The 21,764-nt window shown below is 39.9% G+C and overlaps 1 protein-coding gene across 1 annotated transcript in view; it reads right to left on the bottom strand.

Moving 5' to 3' along the window:
• Positions 1-20,894, bottom strand: part of LOC144756145 (vitellogenin-A2-like) — a 69,504-nt gene extending 48,610 nt beyond the window's left edge. Inside the window, exons 1-15 of the mRNA XM_078645723.1 lie at positions 20,773-20,894; positions 20,495-20,515; positions 20,220-20,371; positions 18,000-18,251; positions 15,786-15,947; positions 15,546-15,694; positions 13,757-13,907; positions 12,060-12,217; positions 11,807-11,972; positions 9,785-9,910; positions 5,055-5,273; positions 2,545-2,768; positions 2,333-2,430; positions 1,363-1,487; positions 938-1,039 (exon numbers count right to left, since the gene is read on the bottom strand). Of these exons, the coding sequence (XP_078501849.1) occupies positions 938-1,039; positions 1,363-1,487; positions 2,333-2,430; positions 2,545-2,768; positions 5,055-5,273; positions 9,785-9,910; positions 11,807-11,972; positions 12,060-12,217; positions 13,757-13,907; positions 15,546-15,694; positions 15,786-15,947; positions 18,000-18,251; positions 20,220-20,371; positions 20,495-20,515; positions 20,773-20,812 (2,145 nt within the window). The 5' untranslated portion in view covers positions 20,813-20,894. The remainder of the gene's footprint in view (positions 1-937; positions 1,040-1,362; positions 1,488-2,332; positions 2,431-2,544; positions 2,769-5,054; positions 5,274-9,784; positions 9,911-11,806; positions 11,973-12,059; positions 12,218-13,756; positions 13,908-15,545; positions 15,695-15,785; positions 15,948-17,999; positions 18,252-20,219; positions 20,372-20,494; positions 20,516-20,772) is intronic.
• Between the last annotated feature and the right edge of the window lie 870 nt (positions 20,895-21,764).

Raw genomic sequence — 21,764 nt, 5'->3', positions numbered from 1 at the left:
TCTCTACCTATGATGGGTTGTGCTCTGCCTGGGAGGTACGAACAAGGACCTCAGGTGCAGAGTGAGCTCTAAATTAGCTAGATTATGTGTAACTGTCTTAAACTCAGATTTCGAACAGTAATTGCACCTAAATACTTGTTCATATTGCAACACTGTAAAATGGAGTGACCCAGTCCATTTAATGCCTTAGCACATTCTAGTCAGACAAAATGAAATTTCAGACACAGAGCAAGAAGTACCTTTTCCAAAAGGCTTGTTATCAATAGAAAAACCCATTCCAGTATCCCTTCTTCATGACTCCAGAAGCAAAGTTTAGTACCCTTGTTCTGTTTTTATCCACTTTTATTGTAAATATGGTTTGTGCTTTGAGTCGGTCTCACTAATGTAACTTGTCAGAAAATGAATAAATGGTACATAAAAAAGGAGATGCGTGTCTATGAAAGATTGATTTAATAAACATTGTTAGGATCAATTTAGTTTTATTGAAAATTGTTAAATGAAATTGTAGTGTTTCCTAACATAAGGCTTCAGAGGTTCGCGTTTTTTGAAAAATCTTCTGATTTCTGGCATATGCAGCCAATCCTGACAGCATTACCACATCTGCATCCAGCAATAAGCCGCCTATCAGTAGATTTACATTTGACTGAAATCAGTGGGCTTTATATTGCTGCTCACCTCTTACTCAGAACCAACATTAATTGCGCAATTTTAGCAAAATAAACTGTGCAAGCATTACTCCTGTGAGATTCAATAACTACCTGAAATGGTTAAGGTTATCATTAGTGCACATAGTGTGAACTTGTGAGATGCATTTGGTGGGAGTCTGTTCTATGCTTGACATGCATTTACCGACTAAAGTAGACATGGATGTGTCATGGTATTTATGGAAATCTTGCCATTAAATAGTAAATTCAACAGATGGGAATGAATGCCTTACCGTTTTTACAATCTGCTGGATTTTCTTGTGCATTGGATATTCAGCAAATGGAATATTCTGTTTCCTGAGAGTTTGTTCCAGACCTTCTGCCCGGACAGCAATCTAGTAACAAATAATCAATTGTAAGGTTCTGTATGAAGGGAGTGATGTATCAATTAGGAACATGTTGAGCCCTGATTTGGTATGTTAAGAATGCAATAAGTATTCACTTAAAGAGTCAAGCGCAGAGGCGGAGGCATGTGCTTGTAAGTTTGAGTTTGGAATGTAATGCCTTTAGTTTACAAGGTTCCTCCTATCGCCTGATACTCTGATACACACTTTTAACTAGATCTGCCTTTGCTTCAGTTAAAACGATAATCCATCCATTCTTTATTTACTGGTCTAGAAGTCTATTTTTTTTACCGGAACAGTCTAACAGTCTTTACCTCTAGAATATCAGCCTCTGCACCAGTTATGTACCCTCGGGTTTTGGCAAGTAGAAAGACAGGGAACATTGTGTTAGCGCTGTTCATGAACAAGACATCTGCAGTTGCTCCAGCCATAAGTGCATCTATAGTGAAAGAATAAATACAGGTTCTTTTTGAAAAGTGGCATAGATGGTTCATCTTCCTGCTGCTTTATTGTCACACTCCAATATGGCCATGACAACTGAAGATGCTGTACAATATATCACGTTTCCAGGGCACTTGCACTTAATAATACCACTTCACGCCATCAGGATACAATAGGTTGAACTTACATTATGCAAATAATTCAGAGAATGCTGTCAGAATATATATGCTCAGAAAGACCATATTTCACTGCTATTTACCACCTAAAGATGCTGATCATCAATGTTGATGTATGAGGAATGTGTTATTGGCCAACTGAGGCACACATCACTGAGTGGTGTCTCAACCTGATCCAATGGATTTCACCTTAGCACTGTGTGCAAGTAAGTGCTCCCCATACTGATTGATTGTCACTGTCTAGGCATTTTATATCCTACAAATTTTAGTTTGAATGGCTCCTTTCTGTCACCATCAAATATGTGATGTACACTCAATAGCTCAAAGAGTCCCCAAACACTACTTTGAATGTGTGCTCTAAAGCTAGGAGTTTACATTTTTTCAATGTGGGTTACTCCAGATTTTCATATCAGCGATTCTTGGAGTACTCCTGGTGTCAACAGGAAACTGTCTACAGCCTGTCCATGTGGAATGTAGGTATTTAACAAAATAAATTGTATTTGGTTGAACTGTGTCTGTGTCAGAGCATTGATAATTGGTACTAAAGGCAATCATGACAGTGAATGAAGGTTAGAAGCTAGTATAGTTTGGGAGAGTTGAAGACTGAGCCTCAAAACAACTCAAAAAGTGAGTGATCATGTATCTTGTGTGCATGTTATGTACTTACATTGGAATGAACCGAAGTGTAAAGCTTTGCTGTAACGATAGCTCATTCTGTCGAGCAGGGGGTTCAACAACTTTACAGCAACACTGGAAGCAGCAGCCCTAAAAGAAATAATGTTAACTCTCTGTGAGGTCTTGTTAAATATGAGCTGGCATATATGATCACATTTTATGATATGTTTCTATCCATAACATAACTTCTACTTTGATGCTTACACTTGATGGAGCGATGGGACTTTGTTTCTGGACAAGGCCTTCATCTGTGAATAGACGAAACTTGCGAGTTGCAGGTTGACTTTGCTCTCCTTTGATGCAATGTTGGCTATGGTTGTTACTAAGGCGAGACCAGGCTTGGTTTCAAATAGAACCACGGAGGCCATCATCCGGACTTCGGTTCGAACCCGGCGGTCCATGAAGATCTGTAAAAGAATTTCCTGAACCTACAGAAAGAAACATAATATATGTATTTAAATATCCAGGGCGACTGACTCCGGAATCTGGGGATCACGGTTCAATCCCCAATGCCGGCGGCAGATTAGCCGAGCACCATGTGACTCTGGGCAATAGCTTGCTTAATCATCCCAACAGCCCCCAGCGCTTAGAGACCCTTACGGGTGATTGTTCGCGCTTTACAAATGTGGATTATTATTATTATATGTGTTACCTTGAAATAATTTATGTTACCATAAAACACAGTTTGTTCCCTCTAATTTCATATTTTGGTCATTCTTACAAACCTTATTTTTAGTAAATGAGAGCTTTGTATAAAAAGGTCATACACCCTGTATGTGAAACTGTCAGGTATTTGGAACACTATTTTCACATACAAAAGTGTAAGTTATTACAAGATAAGGATGAGGATTTTCTTAAATTAAATTTAGAGACTCAATATATGTAGGATTAAGAAAACAAGAGCTTGTAAGAAAATGATTCAAATTAGAATGTTCTATTGAGAATTACCATGTTTTCCCTGAGACAAAATCACGTTTCTGCCCCCATCGATATTCACATATGCATCAGAGCATTTTTCCTATATTATGTTTGCAATTATTGATGAATTATTGAAGTAAGGGAAATAGTGGGAATTCTGGTGTTACTTTAGTAGACGTCTGCTCTTATTTCAAATGTCATTAAGAATCAGTTATCTATTGTGTGTCTTTATAATGGTTAAAAGCCTATTACAAAATAAGCTGCTGTCTGTAAAATGTTGTCAGAGCTATGACACACTCTATTGTATTATATTGGATCTCCAGTGAATTGCACGTAGGAGGCTTTGTTTGTGATATTTTATATCAGAAAACATCACTGAAGTAAAAATTGCCCGCTTCTTGGAAAGTCTTCCAGAAACCCTGACAGAGAGAATGACAGTATTTGTAACCACCCATCCAGTGTACTATGTGAGTATATTGAATTACATCAAGAATGAATACATGCCATAGTTCTGAACCTGCGGATGCAGGACTGGGCGACACTGGGGATGACGAGCGCAAACGGAACATAGCCCGAAACTGGGGTTCGGGGGTGCTCCCAACATACCTACAATGGAGAAATGACATGGATGGCGCAATGGTGGCGGAGAGAGCAGTGTATGCAGACAGAGGATGCCCTACGAAATGGTCTAGGATATGGGGTAAATGGAATGCGTTCAGGGGAAATATATGTGAACCCCCACAGGTAGAGTCAACCTCGGATGCCAGCTCATAGGGGGTACCTTGTCTACATTAGCTCCGTTTGGCCATGTTGCAAATGTGCTAAGATGGAAATGACATTGACTCAAATGTTTTTATGTATATGTATGAGCAACAAATATGGATATTGTACTGTATAAAAAGAAACACTTATGATTTAAGTAATGCTGTAACCATAAAACACCTGGACTATGTTCGATTTTGGTTCAAAAACGCAGTAAAAAATATTATTGAAAAAAGAATAAATAAATGTATACTTTAACTCATACTATGTTTAACATATGTGATCTATTTTATATTTGTTGTGTTGCTTTAAAATAAGGCATACCTAATGTAAAATTACTTCCAACGTGCCTGAACAATAAACATATTTTTTAGTAGAATCGTTATACTAATACTGATAAGTATGGTGTGCATATAGAATGCCACTACATTGGACCTACATAGACTTTCCATGGAAGGGTACATTGAATGTTATTGCTTGGAGAATACAGTAAATAAGAGAATGTTTTGTTGGCTAATTAGCAAAGGTTTATGTTAAATCTGAGATATATTCAAGCCACTCTGTAAGTGGGATATTTACTGACACCAAAATGAGATATAGGAAAACTTTACAAAAACGTCCAGAGATGAAAGTAAGGCACACAAGCACGTATGAAGGCACACACACTCAGATGTCCTGTCTAGTATCATTCTATTTGAACAACATTTGGAAAGACATCTATGAGAGACATTGCCACTTGTGCATGAAGTGTAGCCAAGATCTGAAGGATAAATGGCCCTTTAATGACCCAACAGACCATCAATCAGTGCACATAGCCACAAATAACTACATTATTCATTGTGTTTTGTGTAAAGATGAAGCTTCTGAGCTATTCTAGGTTGTGTATGGTGCTTGTATGTAGGCAAACCAACCCAGTCAAAGGGATATTGAATCAAACATTGTGCTTACGGTAAATTGGACAATTATGTTTTTTGAAGTTGGTATGTATCATTGTATGATGGTTGCTTTGACGAATCTTGCTCCTTGTCTCTTACCCTTCTCGGATCCTCCTTCACAATGTTTCTCAAAGCCATCACTGCATCAGTCTGGATCCTGACAGGCAGCTGATAAGCACTGGAGGAGAATCCTGGTAAGAACTTCTGGATGCGCTTGATACTGGCTGGCTGTCCTGCATTCCCGAGAGCCTTAAGAGCCAGCGCCATGTCCTCTTCATGGGCATTGTTGGCTGCCTCAGCTGCCAAGTCATGGAGGGGCTACAAAAGAAACACATCTAATGCTCATTATTTTGCCTCTCTTTCACTGTCACGCTCTCCTGCCAAATCTTTATTTGTACTTTCTTTCATATATTAATTTCATAAAGAATGATAGAAGGACATCAGTCAACAACATAGCTGTTTTCCACCCAGACATGGGGGCCTATTTATGAGCACCTGTGTCACTTTTGTGCCACCGCAATCTAGGTAGATGCGTCACTTCGTAAACCCTGCGCTACTGCCGGAGGGAAGATTAATTAAGGGTCAGGGAGGTGGGGGCCTTGCAGGGCTCAGAGCCTGCACTGGGGAGTTGGAGAGAAAGAGAGCCGGGGACCTTAAGGGACAGCTTAATTTGTAACCGGTGCTCCTGGAACGCTTGCTCTAAAAATAGGGAAAAACAAATATATGAGCCTCTGAGACTGTTCCTGAGAGCTGTACAAGTTTTATTAGAAGACACAGCTTCTAGAAATATTCAATGATACCATAAAAACCACATAGTACTTGGTCCTGTTCCTAGCATTCTCTTGAAAGTCGCTTGGACCAGTTTGGATTGCAGTGAAGATAAAACAAGGTCAGAGAAAACATAACATTTCAAATGGCGAAATATAACTTTGAATGCACAAAGGAAAAAGCATTTCATACAGCAGAATATACAATAGAGCAGCAGAGCCTAAGTACATGTGACAAGGGCTTCTCGAGTAACCCTTGGGAAAAACTCCTATCCGACACCCAAGTGCAGACGAGGAGTAGTTCAACAATATTCCTGTTGACCTCCTTTTTATATTGTTCAGGGGTGAGAAGCCCATGGTCACGCCATCTCACGTCACCTCGAACCACTTGCCCTCCCATCGTCACTTACTGGCCTACCCGGTACCTTCCCATCATAAGTGTAGATGTAGCCCCTTTCTCGTAATTGTGGCACGTACGCCAGTCTAGACTAAGTTCCTGCCACATTGACTGGAAGTTTGTCATTAATTTATCATGGACGACAGAAATGTGTTATTATTGCTTCGAAGGATTCTATTCATGCGTTTATGTGCCAGTCTGTGATACTAATTCGCCACATTTATCCTCATTTACCGGACGGCTTGAAGTGGGAACTTCCCTTTTCCCCGTTCACAGCTTGTAGGTGGGGGGCCTGGGGTGTGTTGCAAGATTAATGAGGAACTTGAACTTTATCGTTCGTGAACTTAGCATAGCATACAGGGTGGGGGCCTAATGGAGGAGTGCGGAGCCACGAAGAGAAGTAGAGCTGGGAGAAGCTTGGGTCAGACCTGCTTTCTGCTTCTGTTTAAGCTGAGAGAAAATGGCAGTGCTCAGGCCAACTTAACTGAGGCCTATAACTTCCAAGCAGCAGGGCCTACACAGGGGTCATGCTGAGCAAGTGATAAGAGTGTCCTTGGATAACTATATAGTAAAATATTCTCCCTCCGTCATTCCCCCCTCTGGTTCATATTTGAACCAATCAAACATCATAAGAACTGCATACTTAGCTGGAGATGGGGGTAGTGGTCGGGGCGAGTTTATGAAGAAGTAGTACCTAATTCCTCACCTGGCCCCCCTAATCCCTTACACATTGTCTCATAGGGATGTACCAAGTCTCTCCCGGAGAGAAGTGGTGGGCCACTATGTACCGGGGCCTGGTACTGACTTTCCTGAAGGGTCCTGCGCTAAGTGAGGGTCAGGGATGGTAGGCTCTATGTTCAACACTGCTATCTCTATATCATCCCCTTGTCCCCTGTGTATACCTGCGTACACATCGGTGTAGTTCATCTCAACTTCCTTAGACCCTAATCTTCCAACACAATGTGTGTTCCAAAATACAACAGCAACAATACACATAGGGTAGGCATTACAAATGTTAGTACTGCAGACAGCCATGAAGGCATCCAGTCTAAGTTGGACCGATTAGCAAAAAGGTCTGCTGTTGCACCTCCGTCCTCATGCATCTTTTGTCCCAAAATGTCCAAGTCCTTAATGGCCTTTTTAAGTGTTACATTGTCCGCATCATCGGCCAATATCAAGGCACAGCAGAACGAATTTCCCACTTTTGTGCATCCACCACTATTCATCGCAGTTAACTGGTTTAGAACATAGCGTTGTTCCAGAACCATGAGTCTCAAAGGTCGTAGTTCTTCTTTCACGGAGTTGAACCCATCACGGGTGTTGTTGACAAGCTGCATCAGCTCGTACCTGGTCACTTGGAGCCAGCCAGCATTGGCTTTGGTCTGGAACAGGGGGAGAACGCCCCCGAAGGAAAGTTCAGCATCGTTGAAAATTCGAAATTCTTGTGGAATGCCCTGAAATGGGACATGTGAGAAATACTTCTTGACTTTCTTTTTCTGGTGGTGGAGCAGAGTGACATCATCTGTCATTGGGTGGGTATGAATGTGAGAAAGTTAGCTGCTGGGACAACCAGATGCAGTTCATGCATCGTCACGATGGAACAAAGTTCTTGCCATTGGGGAGGCAGCTGCGAGTAGATATTTTTTCCGCAGATCCAATAGATGTCCATGAGGATGGAGGTGCCGTACTTCAGGTTCGAATTAAAACTAGTGCTGTTGCAATTAGTTTGTGGACTTAGCATAGCATACAGGGTGGGGGCCTAATGGAGGAGTGCAGAGCCACGCAGAGAAGTGCAGCTGGGAGAAGCTTGGGTCAGACCTGCTTTCTGCTTTTGTTTAAGCTGAGAGAAAATGGCAGTGCTCAGGCCAACTTAACCGAGGCCTATAACTTCCAAGCAGCAGGGCCTACACAGGGGTCATGCTGAGCAAGTGATAAGAGTGTCCTTGGATAACTATATAGTAAAATATTCTCCCTCCGTCATTACGTTATACCTGCGCCATGTATAATGTATGCAGGGTGGGCGTTCTCCCGTAAGAAAGGGTCGTAGGAGTGGCGCAGCGAAATCTTTGAGATTTCGGTGCGCCACTTCTAGGATGCCAATGTGTCAAAACCTCACGCCTGTCTCATGGCAGGCGTCATGGTGATGCAGGCTCTTTCACATGGGGTTTGCCCCATGTGAAAGGAACATTGCTGGAGTTGCATCAGGCTTCCAACACAATTCCAGCAATGCACCACTTTTTGCGCCGGCAGATACGTCAGTTATACTGACGTATCTGTGATTCCTTGCGACATGATGCGTCATACTGTAAATATGATGCATCATTGTTGTCCCAAGGAGGGCACACTGAGAAGTGGCGCATCGCTCCTTTCATGCAGTGATGCGCCACGTTTTGTAAATGAGGCCCATGATGTTTTACACAATGAAAGTGAAGCTTGAGATATCAATGATGTAACTTGGCAATCAGATATGAAAATCCCATTCTACTGACGTATTCATCCATCATTTTATATCATGTAAGCTCCCCCATGAAAACCACCCATTATATTCCATAAATGAGCAATGCAGAGGAAGTAGAGTCATAGGGAAAATTGTACAAATATACCCATTCCTCACCTCCTAAAGCCCTCCACTGTCATCTTGTGTATAAACATTTTTATTGCCTCTTTTTTCCTTAATCTAATATGATAAATAAGTTGTTTTCATACTACCATTTCTCACAATAGTCTTCAAGAGCATTAAATAGAAGGAGTTACTATTAGCTAATTAAATTGTGCTCAATTTGCCAACCTCTGAAAAATGGAAAGCTGATTTGGCCTTATAGAGATTTGTCTTAAGATGTCCAGATAGCTCACAGAAGTCAGAGGTAAGCATTTACCTCACTGAGTTGCCAAACTGCATCCTTTAAAAAAGTGGTGAATAACATTTTGACTTCTGTGGTCCAACACTTAATCGTTACTGGAATCTGGAGACTCCAACTGAATCGTTATTGGAATCTGGGGACCCCCCAATGAGTCATTATTGGAAACCGGTGACTCCAGCCTACCCATTGGAGATGATTTGAACCGCAAAACAATACACTACAAATACAGAAACAAGCCCTAATCAAACACATTTGATGCACTTGCTGTGCTCCCATGAATCAATATGAAGATACTAACTTAATTTGTAGCCTTCAATGCCAAATGTATTCACATTTACAGATTTTTTACATTTTGTCACGTTTACATTTTGTGTGTTTATTTACATACACTTTAATAATCTATTTATTATTTAATTTTCTCAGCAGTTGTAGAACCCCCCCCCCCCCCCCCGCCCCGAGGAGTCCCCAGACCACAGGTTTAGATAAGAACCACTGCTTTAAACTATGTGGTAAGTTAAAATACCCAGAAAATTATTTCCACCTGGTACATTTGTTTAAGTACGAGGGTGTGCAAATAAAGTTAGGAACTGTTTTAGTATTGGTGCTTATTAGGAGGTGAGGACATAACATGTTTAATTCTGGATTTGATTCAGCACTTTCTACTGGTGGTACTAAGGGACACAAAATGGTCACAGATACTGTTTTTGTATGTTAATGCATATACATTAGCGCATAGGTTGAATAAGGAACACTAATGGTGTAAAAAAGAATCATTTTCCTGGTCAATACTGAAAAGCTACTCACGGATAGAGCTTCCTCAGGACAGGAAGAGTGTGCACCACAGTACTTGTTCACCATGGACCCGTACGCCAGGATCGCTGCCTTGTATACAACAGGGGATTTCTGATGTTGCGCCACTTTCATTAAATCCTGTAGGGTTAGGGACAGAGGTAAACCATTGGCATGTAGATCATGTTTATTTTATATGTTGTGGATATTTTCATATTTTTGCAATTATGTACAATGTGGATCAAAATAAGAGATGGGAAACACATTGCAAAAACTAACATCATCTGATTATAGTATATAGGGCTGCACTCTAGAGAACAACCTTTTAACAACTGATTTTTAAAGATGGGACTTGGTTGACATGAGATTTTGTGCTCCTTGTTGCACTTCATACACAGGTAGAACAGAGGCTAAGCAGCTAAGAATATATTGCTGAGCCCAATTAATTATAGGTGTGTAATAGCACCGACATGGTGAATTTAAAAGGCATTGGTGGCATGGAGTTATGGGCAAAGCAGTTCTAATACAGTCAAAATTAGAATTTCACTTGTTGCCAACAGTATGAAATGCAGAAAATTTGGAAAAAATATCTATGCTGAATTCTTCCTAAAAGTCCTCTTTAGGAATGACAATTATAATTGCATCCTAAGTGAGACATTTTTTACAAACTGCCTCTAGCAGCAAATTGATAGATGGAATGCTAGAATTCATTTTAGCACTCAAGATCACTCTGGATCTGCATTCCAGTCATTGGTGTTTACCCAATATCTAGCAGAGATCAGTCAAATGAAAATCCGTGATTAGCCTGTTCTAATGGGAACAGTGCAGCCCAAACTACCAGACAGGCCATCGAAGAGAGAAGCAACCCGCACCAGTTGATGTGGCACAGTGGTCGAAAGCATGGTTTGGGTTGCTTGTGTTCTCATTCAGAGGGGATGTGGCCTGACAATTCAAGCTGGACGATTTATTCTGTAGCAGGACCAAAGGTGACTTGCATAAGGCTGGTCTCTGTCTGAAGTTGATTGAAAGTAAAACATGGGGACTGGAATGCAACTCTAGTGCTTATCAGTGGCTAAGGTTTTTTGCAAGCATTCCACACATCACATTTATAGTTTCCTTCATACATTGCTGTACGTACTACAGAAAAATCCAGTCTTGGTCCTGTGCTCATTTTTCCCCAGGATTGAAGTAATTTCTTATTCAGAAGGTGTAAAAAGGGCAATCAATTGTGTTCTCGTTCAGACCAGGCCTGGTAGGTTGGTATTTATTGTTCCTACCGAAACAGGACCAAGGCTGATTTGTACGTCTGAAGTGAGTTGGATTAAAATCTTGAACTGGAATGCAGCCTGAGTGATTAGTAGTTGCTGAAACATTTTGCAAGGACTCCAACCGTCTTCTTTGATTTTTTTCAGTTTTACAAATTGGGCACTAAAGTAATTCAACTTCAGACTGGGAGTAAGTGATTACTAAGATACATTAAATTTTTAACACTGCATTTCCAATGGCCCCACAGTTTATCCTGCTAATATGCCCTGTCCCAAACTGCAAATCATTCTTGACCAAGAAATCAAAAGAGCCAGGTTCTCCTCACAGACAATCAAAGTTTAGCAGTCCATTGAGGAAGGGAAGTCACATGAACCACAGAGGGGTGGGTAAATTAACTTACCCTTGCAATAGAAAATATATCTTTAGCTCAAGAGGTAATTTTGAAAACAACTGTGGATGAGTACCCCTAGGTAGTCATGTGTCCTGACTATTGCTCCAGTTGTTTTACAGTAAATAGGATCCAAGTCAATGGTACTGATTACAATAATGTTGTAGTTTGTTTGCACTTCAGCAGAGGTACCTGTTCTGTAACACTGATTAGATAGTATTGCATATATGTTGACCCAGGCTCCAGTTTGGAGCGCTATTAAGTGAGGGTGCTTGGGTGTTTTATCATCCATTTACCCTAAGTGATACAACATTGTCCTCCTCACGTGATTTATACAGAATATGTCCTTGATTATGAAATTACAAACGTCTGAGCTGACTCACTTGAGCGACTTGTAAGGTCTGGTGATCTGCTTTGGTGAACTGGACAGCCAGAGTGACAGCCTGGGCTGCCTCCCTGGGACTCAGCTCCTGGTCGTGGATCTTCTGCTTGATAACCTTCAGAGCATCAATAGTTCCCACTGCTGGGATGGCATTCAGCAGCCAGCGTCTGCATATAACATACAAATGCCATGAGTTAAACAGAAGCGATCTCAGTATTATAAGTCATAGCTGTGACATTATGACAATAAATCACCTGTACTGAGGTCTTTCTGCAAACTGCTTCCATATGGCTTGGATATTTTCATAGTTTGCAGCACGAAGAATCTGGGCAAGCTGTAGGAATTTGGCAGGAGCATCAGCATGTACCTGTTGTTGGTTATTTTGCACTAAATGCTGGAGGGTTTCTGCAACCTGTACCAAAAAGGAAAATAGATGGAATTAATTTAAAAGAATGCATTACATTTGTAAATTTGAAGATTTTAAATTGCTAAAGGTAGTTATTACTGTCCCTTCTTTTGCACTGACTCTGTAAGGACATTGGTCCATGTTGCGTTAGTTACTGGGTAAGTTATGCTTTCCTAGAATTGTCCAGAGAGGGATGCTCTAGAGGTGCAGCATGCATCAGAGTGACAAACAACAGATGACATTTATCATTAAAAAAACAGAGGCAAAAACAGAAGACCGAAAACCTTCAGTGTAATACCAGAATAATTGTATGGCTCCTATTGCATAACTTTTATACGAGTACTGCATTCTGACACCTCTTGAAGGCTGGTTGGTGCTAGCGAAATCTTTAAAAAAGTAATAAATAAGTGAGAGGGTTTTTTTCCTAAGTATATCTGTGAATTGTTTCTCAAATGTAAGCACGGCCTGTGCCATAGAAGCTCTGTAAATAGTGAGACCACAAAAGGGAACAACTATTTGCTTGACTGACTGCTAATGGAGCCTGGGTAGCATCCTATTGATGTATCGCTAGCAATACATCAATGGTTAAGTCCTTTGTGTGTGGAGTGACTGACTGAGGATTAGATATAGGGGTTAATCCCCACTTTTGCTACATCACAAAAGGAATTCCAGACTGCTGTTCCAGGAATCTCTGAGTGCCTGTCAGCTTGAGAGCCTAAGGAACTGGCTCTAGCACAGTTTTGGGAGGGTAGGGTGTGGCCGGGTAGTCGGGTTTGGTTTAAGGTGGCCAGGGATTTTACTTTATTTTTACATTTGACCATTTGGGACAGGAAGGAGAGCCATGTTATGTATGACTCGCCAATTACTTCTGTGCCTCTGCAAATTAGTTGAAATTAGGGGCACGTGTGTTTTGGGCCATACTCAACATAAAACTACAGATGGGTATAACGTGAATAGCAGGAATATTTTTCACCTTGTGGTTCTGAGTGACAAACGACACAGCTCAAGCTTGGGCTTTCATTGTATAGTTTATGACACTCAGAACCCCCCCAGTAAAAACATCCCAGATATTCAATGTTATATAATATAATTCTATGTGTATATTCACAAATGGCCCTCCAAAATATTAGTATCAAGTGTGAAAAAATAGATATCTTTGGTAAATATTCACAAATCAGAGATTATGACTCTGTCGTATTTTCCACTGTGCACCTAGGGGGAGATGGACTGATCGTGCAAGGAAAACGGCTCACTGGAATACGATCTCGCTGCTGAACATATATTCGGATGTGTGTGTCGAAAGTTTCAATTCCAGTGTGTCTAGCACTCCATTCATACTTTGAAGGTTGTACAAGTAATATTGACAGTTATTTACAATGCTTTAAAATAATAGATTAATAATGAATGTATTCTTTAATTGACTTGTTCAATAAAATCAATCTATGTTTATTTCTGTATTGCTGAGTACATTGTTGAAATCCAAAGTAAGGGTATATGTGAAGATGTGAGGTTTACATGCACACTGATGCATAGAGATGTACATACTTGTGTCTCAGGACTCCTTGTCTTTACTAACTGAATTGGCATCTGGAAAACTTCAGAAGCAAACTGGTATTGAAGACCCCCACGGTTCTGCAGTTCAGTCTGAGGAGAGTCAACTCGATTGCTTTTAGTTTCCACAAAAGTGAGCACTTGCCTGAAAGAAAGGTAAACAGAAAATGTTTGTATTCCCCATTTGCGTTGTCAAGGCCTAGAGCTTGCATATTGAGGTCACGTAAGAAGAAGTCCTACAGTGCCACCTATTAGTTTGCCAAATTGCAGACGACTTAAGACATGGCCATTTTCAAGCCTTCAAGATATGCTCCAATAGTCAAAATGCTATTTTCCTTTGAGTGCCGAATGATTTGGATGGTTCACTATGAAAGTGAGATTGTCAAACCCCATTCTCACCTCATTATTCCATAGAGCATTGTAAATGTGTTTGTTGATCATCTGAATTATACATTATGGTATATCTATGTGGTAGCATTTAGAAACCAAGCTAATTCCTTTGATCTTGATGTCTGTGTTGGCAAGCAGCAAACTACGTTGCTCAAGAATTAGTGTAATGCAAGTCCTCACAGCTCCTAAAAGCTACTCCCTTATATGATTATGTCTTAGATATTAGTTAAGGTATGAAAGCATCTATAAATATATGCTGTTTCAATATTCAATATTAACAATATGAGAGAGAGGGAAAGGGGCACCCTCAGTCCCCCAAGCTTATTTCGTGAAACAACAAGAGAGTGTCAACAAAATTATATGAATTAATAGCACATGATCAGAGATTGATATGGCCCTATACACTACACATTGGAAGTCGTTATAGGTTTTTTAGGAAGCCCTCACTCACCACCCTGGGTGGTGACATGCTTCATCATCGGGCCCACCAGGAGAAGCCGAATGCCTCCCTGGTGTGCTACAACGCCAGATTACTGCGGAGCTGGTTTTGTGACAATAGTGTGAAAAAATTTGATATTTAAAATTGTCAAAGAACTGTACCAGAAAGAAAAAGATTTTTATTCTGTGGTCAGTCTGACAAGGTTAAAAATATGTGTCGGGAAATCTGCCAAATAATGTATTGGTTATTTCCACTATTAAAGTGGGGTATAGTGGAAATAACCAATACATTATTTGGCAGATTTCCCGACACATAGGCGTAGTAGCACACCAGGGAGGCATTCGGCTTCTCCTGGTGGGCCGATGATGAAGCATGTCACCACCCAGGGTGGTGAGTGAGGGCTTCCTAAAAAACCTATAACGACTTCCAATGTGTAGTGTATAGGGCCATATCAATCTCTGATCATGTGCTATTAATTCATATAATTTTGTTGACACTCTCTTGTTGTTTCAATATTCAAAACAGAAGGCAATGAAGATGGCGGTGTCATTTGTCCTTTCACTTATAAGCAGAAAAGGAAGCATTTTCCATATTTTTTTTATTATGGAGACAAAACTGTTTCTAAGAGATGGACACTGGGTAGCTGACTCTCCAATGGGAAAGACTTAAACTTCACATTATTTATTGAATACTCTGTATTTAATGTATAAACGTTTGAATCTTTCTATTATTAGGAACATGTCTTTGCTTAGTAGCAAATCACATTATTATGTAAGTTATTTTTAAAATATAGAGCAGCTGTTTAACTGAAAAATAGATTCTCTAAATTAAGTTGAAATTGCTAAATTCATCATTAACACTGGTATGACATTTGGGCACAGGATATCTACTTTCATGATGGTCTTGTACATGACAGCACACAATGAGACTGATGATTATATGAAAGACACACACCTGGCTTCCATTACAGCTGCACCATACAGTTCATAAAATGGGGAAAACTGATACACCTGCCGCGCAGTCACTTCAGTGATTAGAGCACCGCCATCTCTGGGCTTCATCTTATAGGTATATGTTGCCGCCCTTCTTAAATTCCGTGCAACCTGTGGTAAAAAGCACATCCAGTTATCATGAAGAGTAAAATCCTTAGGAGTAAGTTTTGATTTAAGTACAGTATATGTGACATGATCAAACCTTCTGACAAGAAGAGCATTTCTCCACGTACGCCATGCCGATGTTCTTCTCCACTTTATCCTGGCAGTTGTTCAGGTCCCTGGATTTCACAACAATGATTCTATCAGTTCTCTTGTCTTCTTGTATAACGTACCTTGTGTGGCAGACCCCAGTGACTCCAGACTATGGAAATTAGCAGACAAAGTGTAAATTGATGGGCTACTTTCTGGGTATTGGTTTTTCCTTTTATCAACATACTCAGAGATAGTGGGATCAGCCAATAATTACATTTTTCTGCTGCAAGTGGTCCATCATGTGATTAAACCTATTGATCCTCAGGCCATGACACCACGAAGAGAGTTCTTATGATTGACTACCAGCTGGATGTTCTATGAAAGATCGCTATAAGTCATTTACTGAGATATAAGGGAGGACACCATGGGCCATATGTATCAAGCAAATTAGCATTCGCAAAGGCCGAGATTCGCAGAATTTCGGGCTTTGCGAATGCTAGTTTGATAAATGGAATGTATGAAACATTTTTGCATCAAAATAAGGAATCGCAAAATTTGCCATTCCTTATTTTGCGATTGCACTTAAGGAATCGCAAATTTTGCGATTCCTTACATGCAATGTATCAAAGAAAAATCAAGGCAAAAATGCCCATAAGGATTCGCAAATTACCACCAACTTCTAGTTGGTGGTAAGTTGCGAATTCTTTTGAAATTTTTTTTTATTTAAAATTCAAAGGTGGCATATGACGCTCATACATGCCCTTAGGGCATGTATGTGTGCCATATGCCCACACATGTCATTTTCAGGGGTGCAGCAGGGTGTTCTTGTGACACCCCTGCACCCTTGAAAATGTTCGCAATTTGCGATTAGCAAATTGCTAATCGCAAATATCCCCTTCATTTCTATGGGCCTCCTGGCCCATAGAAATGAATGGGAAAATTGCGATTAGCAATTTGCTAATCGCAATTTAGGAATGTGTAGGAATCGCTAAAAATAAGCGAATTCCTACATACATACCGTTTTGCGTTTTCTAAATAGCGATTCCTTAAAATTCGCTATTTAGAAATCGCAAATGGTGAGGATGATACATATGGCCCCATGTCTCTGTCAGATGTGTGAGTGCTCTAAATATTTGTGATTACATCACACCCATTCTCTGAAGTCTGCACTGATTACCACTGGATGCAAGGTATAAATGAAAATTCCACTGCAAAGATGTCACCTATGGGCTAAAGGCTAGACTATGGAACCGAAGAACCAGGTTCAAATCTTGGGGTCAGCTCAACATTATATGATTCTTGGCAAATTGCTAATCTTAAAAAAGTGTAATGTCTGGATCTCTTGAAAAGTACTCTGATTCCCTTGGACCACGTTTGAGCTATATATAAAAAATCTCTCTAATTTTTAAATTGAAAAAGGTTAGCAAAGCCATCATGACTGTTGCTCAAACTCTGGAGTCTAGATATGTCCAGGTCAACCTGTGTCATGCATTCTGGAGATTAGAAACACCTAACAATATGAAGCACAAAACTCAAAAATAGTTTTGCACCTTTGTCTGTGTCTGCAGGAAGCCAAGTTCCTGCTGGTTTTCTGCTGGAAGTTAATATTCTCAGGTGCATTACTCCTACTTGTTCCATCAAAGCAAACAAAGACTACAAAACCTGGAACACACTAGGTTAACAATTAGAAGCCTGGATTCAGAGCATGTTCTGCCAACGTGGAATAAGATGGTAACCACACTTTAGGACAGTCTCTGCTGCTGTCTCCACGAATCCATGACCACACACCTCTGAATGTGTGAACTCAATTGCATGGAAACAATGTGAAAGAAATCCAGTACATTGCTCAACAGGTGCCTATGGACACTAGTCTGGGTGGAGAGACTTAATCTTATGGGCGCGTGTAAAGTTGCACAAAGCTACTGTCTGTAATTTTGGAAGGATACAGGATTTAGTGAAACTAATTGATATTAGAAGGCCCTCGCTACTTCCAATGGGGATGTACCTCTCAGATCCCACTTTTGTAAGCCCATGATATTTTTTTATCTGTGAGGCAGGCAGCCTATGGACAACTTTAAGTTACTATTAATGAATTTTGCAGAATGCTCCATTATTTTGGGCAAGCCATTTAAATATATATTTAAGAAAGTATTTTCATATGCAGTTACTAAACCATTGCAATGTTTTGTTTACAATTGTTTTTAAATTATTTGAAACGAACCTCTTGCAAGTCATAGACATTCTGTGTTTTCTTGATGGTGACCTGCAGCATGTTCACGATCCCTCTGTAAATGTTGAGTATAGTTTCAGAAACACCATCTGGGGCGTACATGTTTCCAACACGTCCATTGCTGTACTCAAACTTTACAGGTCTGCTGAGTTGAACAGCGAGAGCCTGGGTCAGCTTTGAGGAGCGAGTGAATGGATCCTTGGGCCAGATACCATTGTACTCTTTGATTTCAGGAGATGTGATCTAAAAAATAAAATAGTTATATTTAGGATATGTCTAATGTATTACTATGTATTGTGAAGACAATATAGTTGTAAAGTTAGGGGCCTTGTGCAACCTGCAGAAGTTTGATGTTCCACAAATGAACACTATGCACTCACCTACGTATAACACTGTGATTTTCTGTTTGTGATACTGGAGATATTGATAGGATTATCCTAAGCACACATGTGTATATCATAACTTAAATATTATGTAGAAACATGCTTTCTTCAGGATTATACTTTTAAGATCAAATCAAACTTGTGATTATCCTTTTGTAAACAATGTCTTTCAGGGTATTGTGTCCTAGGCCTTGTGTCTCATATCACAATTGTAATTCATGTAACTATGTAACAATTAGGAATACTTTATAATTATAATTTTTGTACAGCATTTCTGTGCTTGAGACACCTTTGCTACAATTCAAATGTTCAATGGAATTAGAAAGGGCAATATCCTGTCCATCAGCATGAAGAGTTAGGTTTTAAAATCATTCAAGGCAACAAACCAAACCATATAGAATTATAGCTGAATGACTGTAACTAACTATGATGGTTTTATCCAAGGTCTTCTGAAGGAAATCAAACAAGAAAATAGACCAAAACCTGAGTAGTTTACTATATCATTCAGAATCAAAAGTGAAATACGTCCCCTTAAATGTCAATTACCTGGCTACAATGTTATGTTATACATGTTGCGAATATCTCATCCCCTGTTTAGATCATAGACCAGTGGGTGAGGAGTCATGGAAAAGGTATGTACAACATGGCTTTAGCTGCCTCATCCCCCTGTCCCCATGTTATATGTACATAAATAATACCTACATCGGATCCCCTGCCTTTCATACCGAAACTATTCTGCTATCTTTCCCCACAGCCACATCAATTGAAAACAAAATATCTGTCATCCTGTAAACCTTCCACTTCACCCTCAGCATTACCTAGCGTTTCCGATCCCAAAATAAAAAAATAAAATACTAGTGCCCTGTTATGTATTTCCATCTTGGTTGTCCCTCTCACCTACACCCAACTACAAAAAATGTACTATCTGGTGTTCTGCAACCCTGTTCCACAACCATTTCTGCCTTCCCCACTGTCACATGAAGCAGTGCTTTGGAGTGGGTACAGTGCCAGCAGTGGTTCTGTGATAGTCACATTAGCATTACATAGAATCCCATGCCAGCTGTGGGTTTTTGCAGACCAGTGGCTGAGAGCAAATTTGTTCCCTGGGGAGCAACAGAGCACGACCCATGTTCACCAACGTCCTCAGGTTTGTGGAAATCCAACACAAGTTGAATAATGCTCAAGAGGTAGAAGAGCATTATGTGCCATTCTGCTACTTCGATATATCTCTGGTGACCTGAGTATGGTGGAGGAACACCAGCAAAACAAGCACTATCACTGGTGACATAGCAGAGGAAAAACGTATCATAGCAGTCAAAAACTGGAGTTTGAATTTAGTATATACAATATCTGCTGTATGAATAGACTATTTTCATCTGAAATATCTCTTTTCCTGGCAAGACACCTTACTTACCAATTATATTGATTGATTGATAGTATGTACCCTTTAACACATACTTAAAATTAGGTCATTGCCAACTTTTGCTCCGCTCGAAAAGATCTCAGAGAGCTATCTTTATTATCGCATTGTGACCAATATATCACATTTACGTTAGCATTTATACTTCTATTTTGCCTTGTATCCAGTAGGCCGTGTTATCAATACTAAAGATATACTGTTGGAACAATTCAATTTTACAATATACAAGATTAAAACTAATTTTAGCATATACAAGTGCTATTAACTGACAAATGATTCAACTGTTAACATTGACTCTATACATTAGTTTTACTTTTATCCCTTATACTGTGATTGTAGGAGAGCCTCTTCCCACTGCGCCCCTGTGCCATGTCATCACTGTGCGCTTCACACTGTGTTTGTTCTTACCCTGAGGAGATAGGCCTTCTGTGCAAATCCACTGATCTCCACCTTGCAGTTCAGTTTTATTCCAGATCTGGCCAGGCCAGCCTCCGGTAATCCATTCAGGATAATGGCCTCGTACTGGAAGACGTAGGTCTTACTTTCACTGAAGACGGGTTCTGGAAGAAGACACAGAGATGAGAGCTTAGGTGGCCACTTTACCAGGCATTAATCAATATAAAAAGCTGCAGTGAGGTGAAACAGGTGAACACACCACTTATAACCAAAGAAAACATACATACCATAGTTGTACTGCTCACTGCCTGTGGGGAGGAATATTAAACAGAAGGTAAGAAACCGCTTAGACCCATATTCATAAAACATTAACTCTATTTTGAAACACTTTACATTATATGAAAATGGATTATCTTCATTGTCCCTCTACCTCCTTTTCCATAAGTGTTGTAAAAAAAATCGAACTAATACCCTCTGAAAACATCAAAAAATAAAATTAAGAATCAGAAAGATTTTCTCCCCAGCCCCAAATCTTCACAATGAAAGGAGCAGAAGACCATCTTACCCACAAGGGCGACCAGAAGGGCTAGGATGATTCCCCTCATGGTGGCGGTGAATGGAGGTGACCAGGGGCACGGCTGCTTTTATAGCAGAAAAAGGGGAGTGTGTTGCTACCTACCAGGTTATCTTGGCAGACAGTTATATTTTTTTATCAAGCTAGGCAAACATTTGCTTTCATTCACAATGACATCAAGCTTTAGCCAAAAATCGGCATGTAGAAAGAAATGAAATAATTGTTAGTTTGTACAAGAAGGGACAAACTAAAATAGATTAAATTTGTTTTTGCAAAGATTTGTAAAATGTAGTTGATTCACAATGGTGAAAGGAATGCATATGTGGGTATGTTGATGATATTCACTGGAGGTTTTTGGCAGGCCCCATGTACACCTATAAAAGGTTGTGATAACCTTGCTCTGGTCGTTCTGACTCGGCCAGACAGGAGTTATCTAAATGATAGTGAATCTAAAGTATTGTGTAAACGACATGACGGCATCACCGTAGACATTATTCCCTTAACATATTCTATTTTACACTATTTTTGTGAAAGCATTGACGTTTTTTGAGAAATGTCTTTGTGTTTTTAAAAATATATATATATGTGTAGATTAATGCTGCTTGCTCTTGAATCTGTAACATTGCTATTGTAATAATGCATTATTGTTCAATTGTGGTGTGACAATACCTGCTGCAACAGTAGGAACGCCACTGCCTTACCACATCAACAAGTGTCATTTAAACAATTAACATTAACAGCCTTTATATGTTAAGGAGGTAACACTGTCAGTACATTTCTTTAATAGTCTGTTTGAGTTCAGAATAGGAGGGCAGTATTCAATCTACATACTGGCACACATGCTACATAACAAAATTCACTTGCTATAAACTGTTTTCAAGAAATTGCAATCTGCATTTTCCCCTGTCTATTCTACAATACATTATCTACTTAACCGCAACAAGAAATTCCCTTGCATATAGGACCGCACATTTTTAGGCTTT

The sequence above is a fragment of the Lissotriton helveticus genome, chromosome 1_1, assembly GCF_964261635.1.
Source record: "Lissotriton helveticus chromosome 1_1, aLisHel1.1, whole genome shotgun sequence".
Lineage (NCBI taxonomy): Eukaryota > Metazoa > Chordata > Amphibia > Caudata > Salamandridae > Lissotriton > Lissotriton helveticus.
The sequence above is the reverse complement of the archived record's forward strand: the minus strand, read 5'-3'. Positions and strand labels throughout refer to the sequence as shown.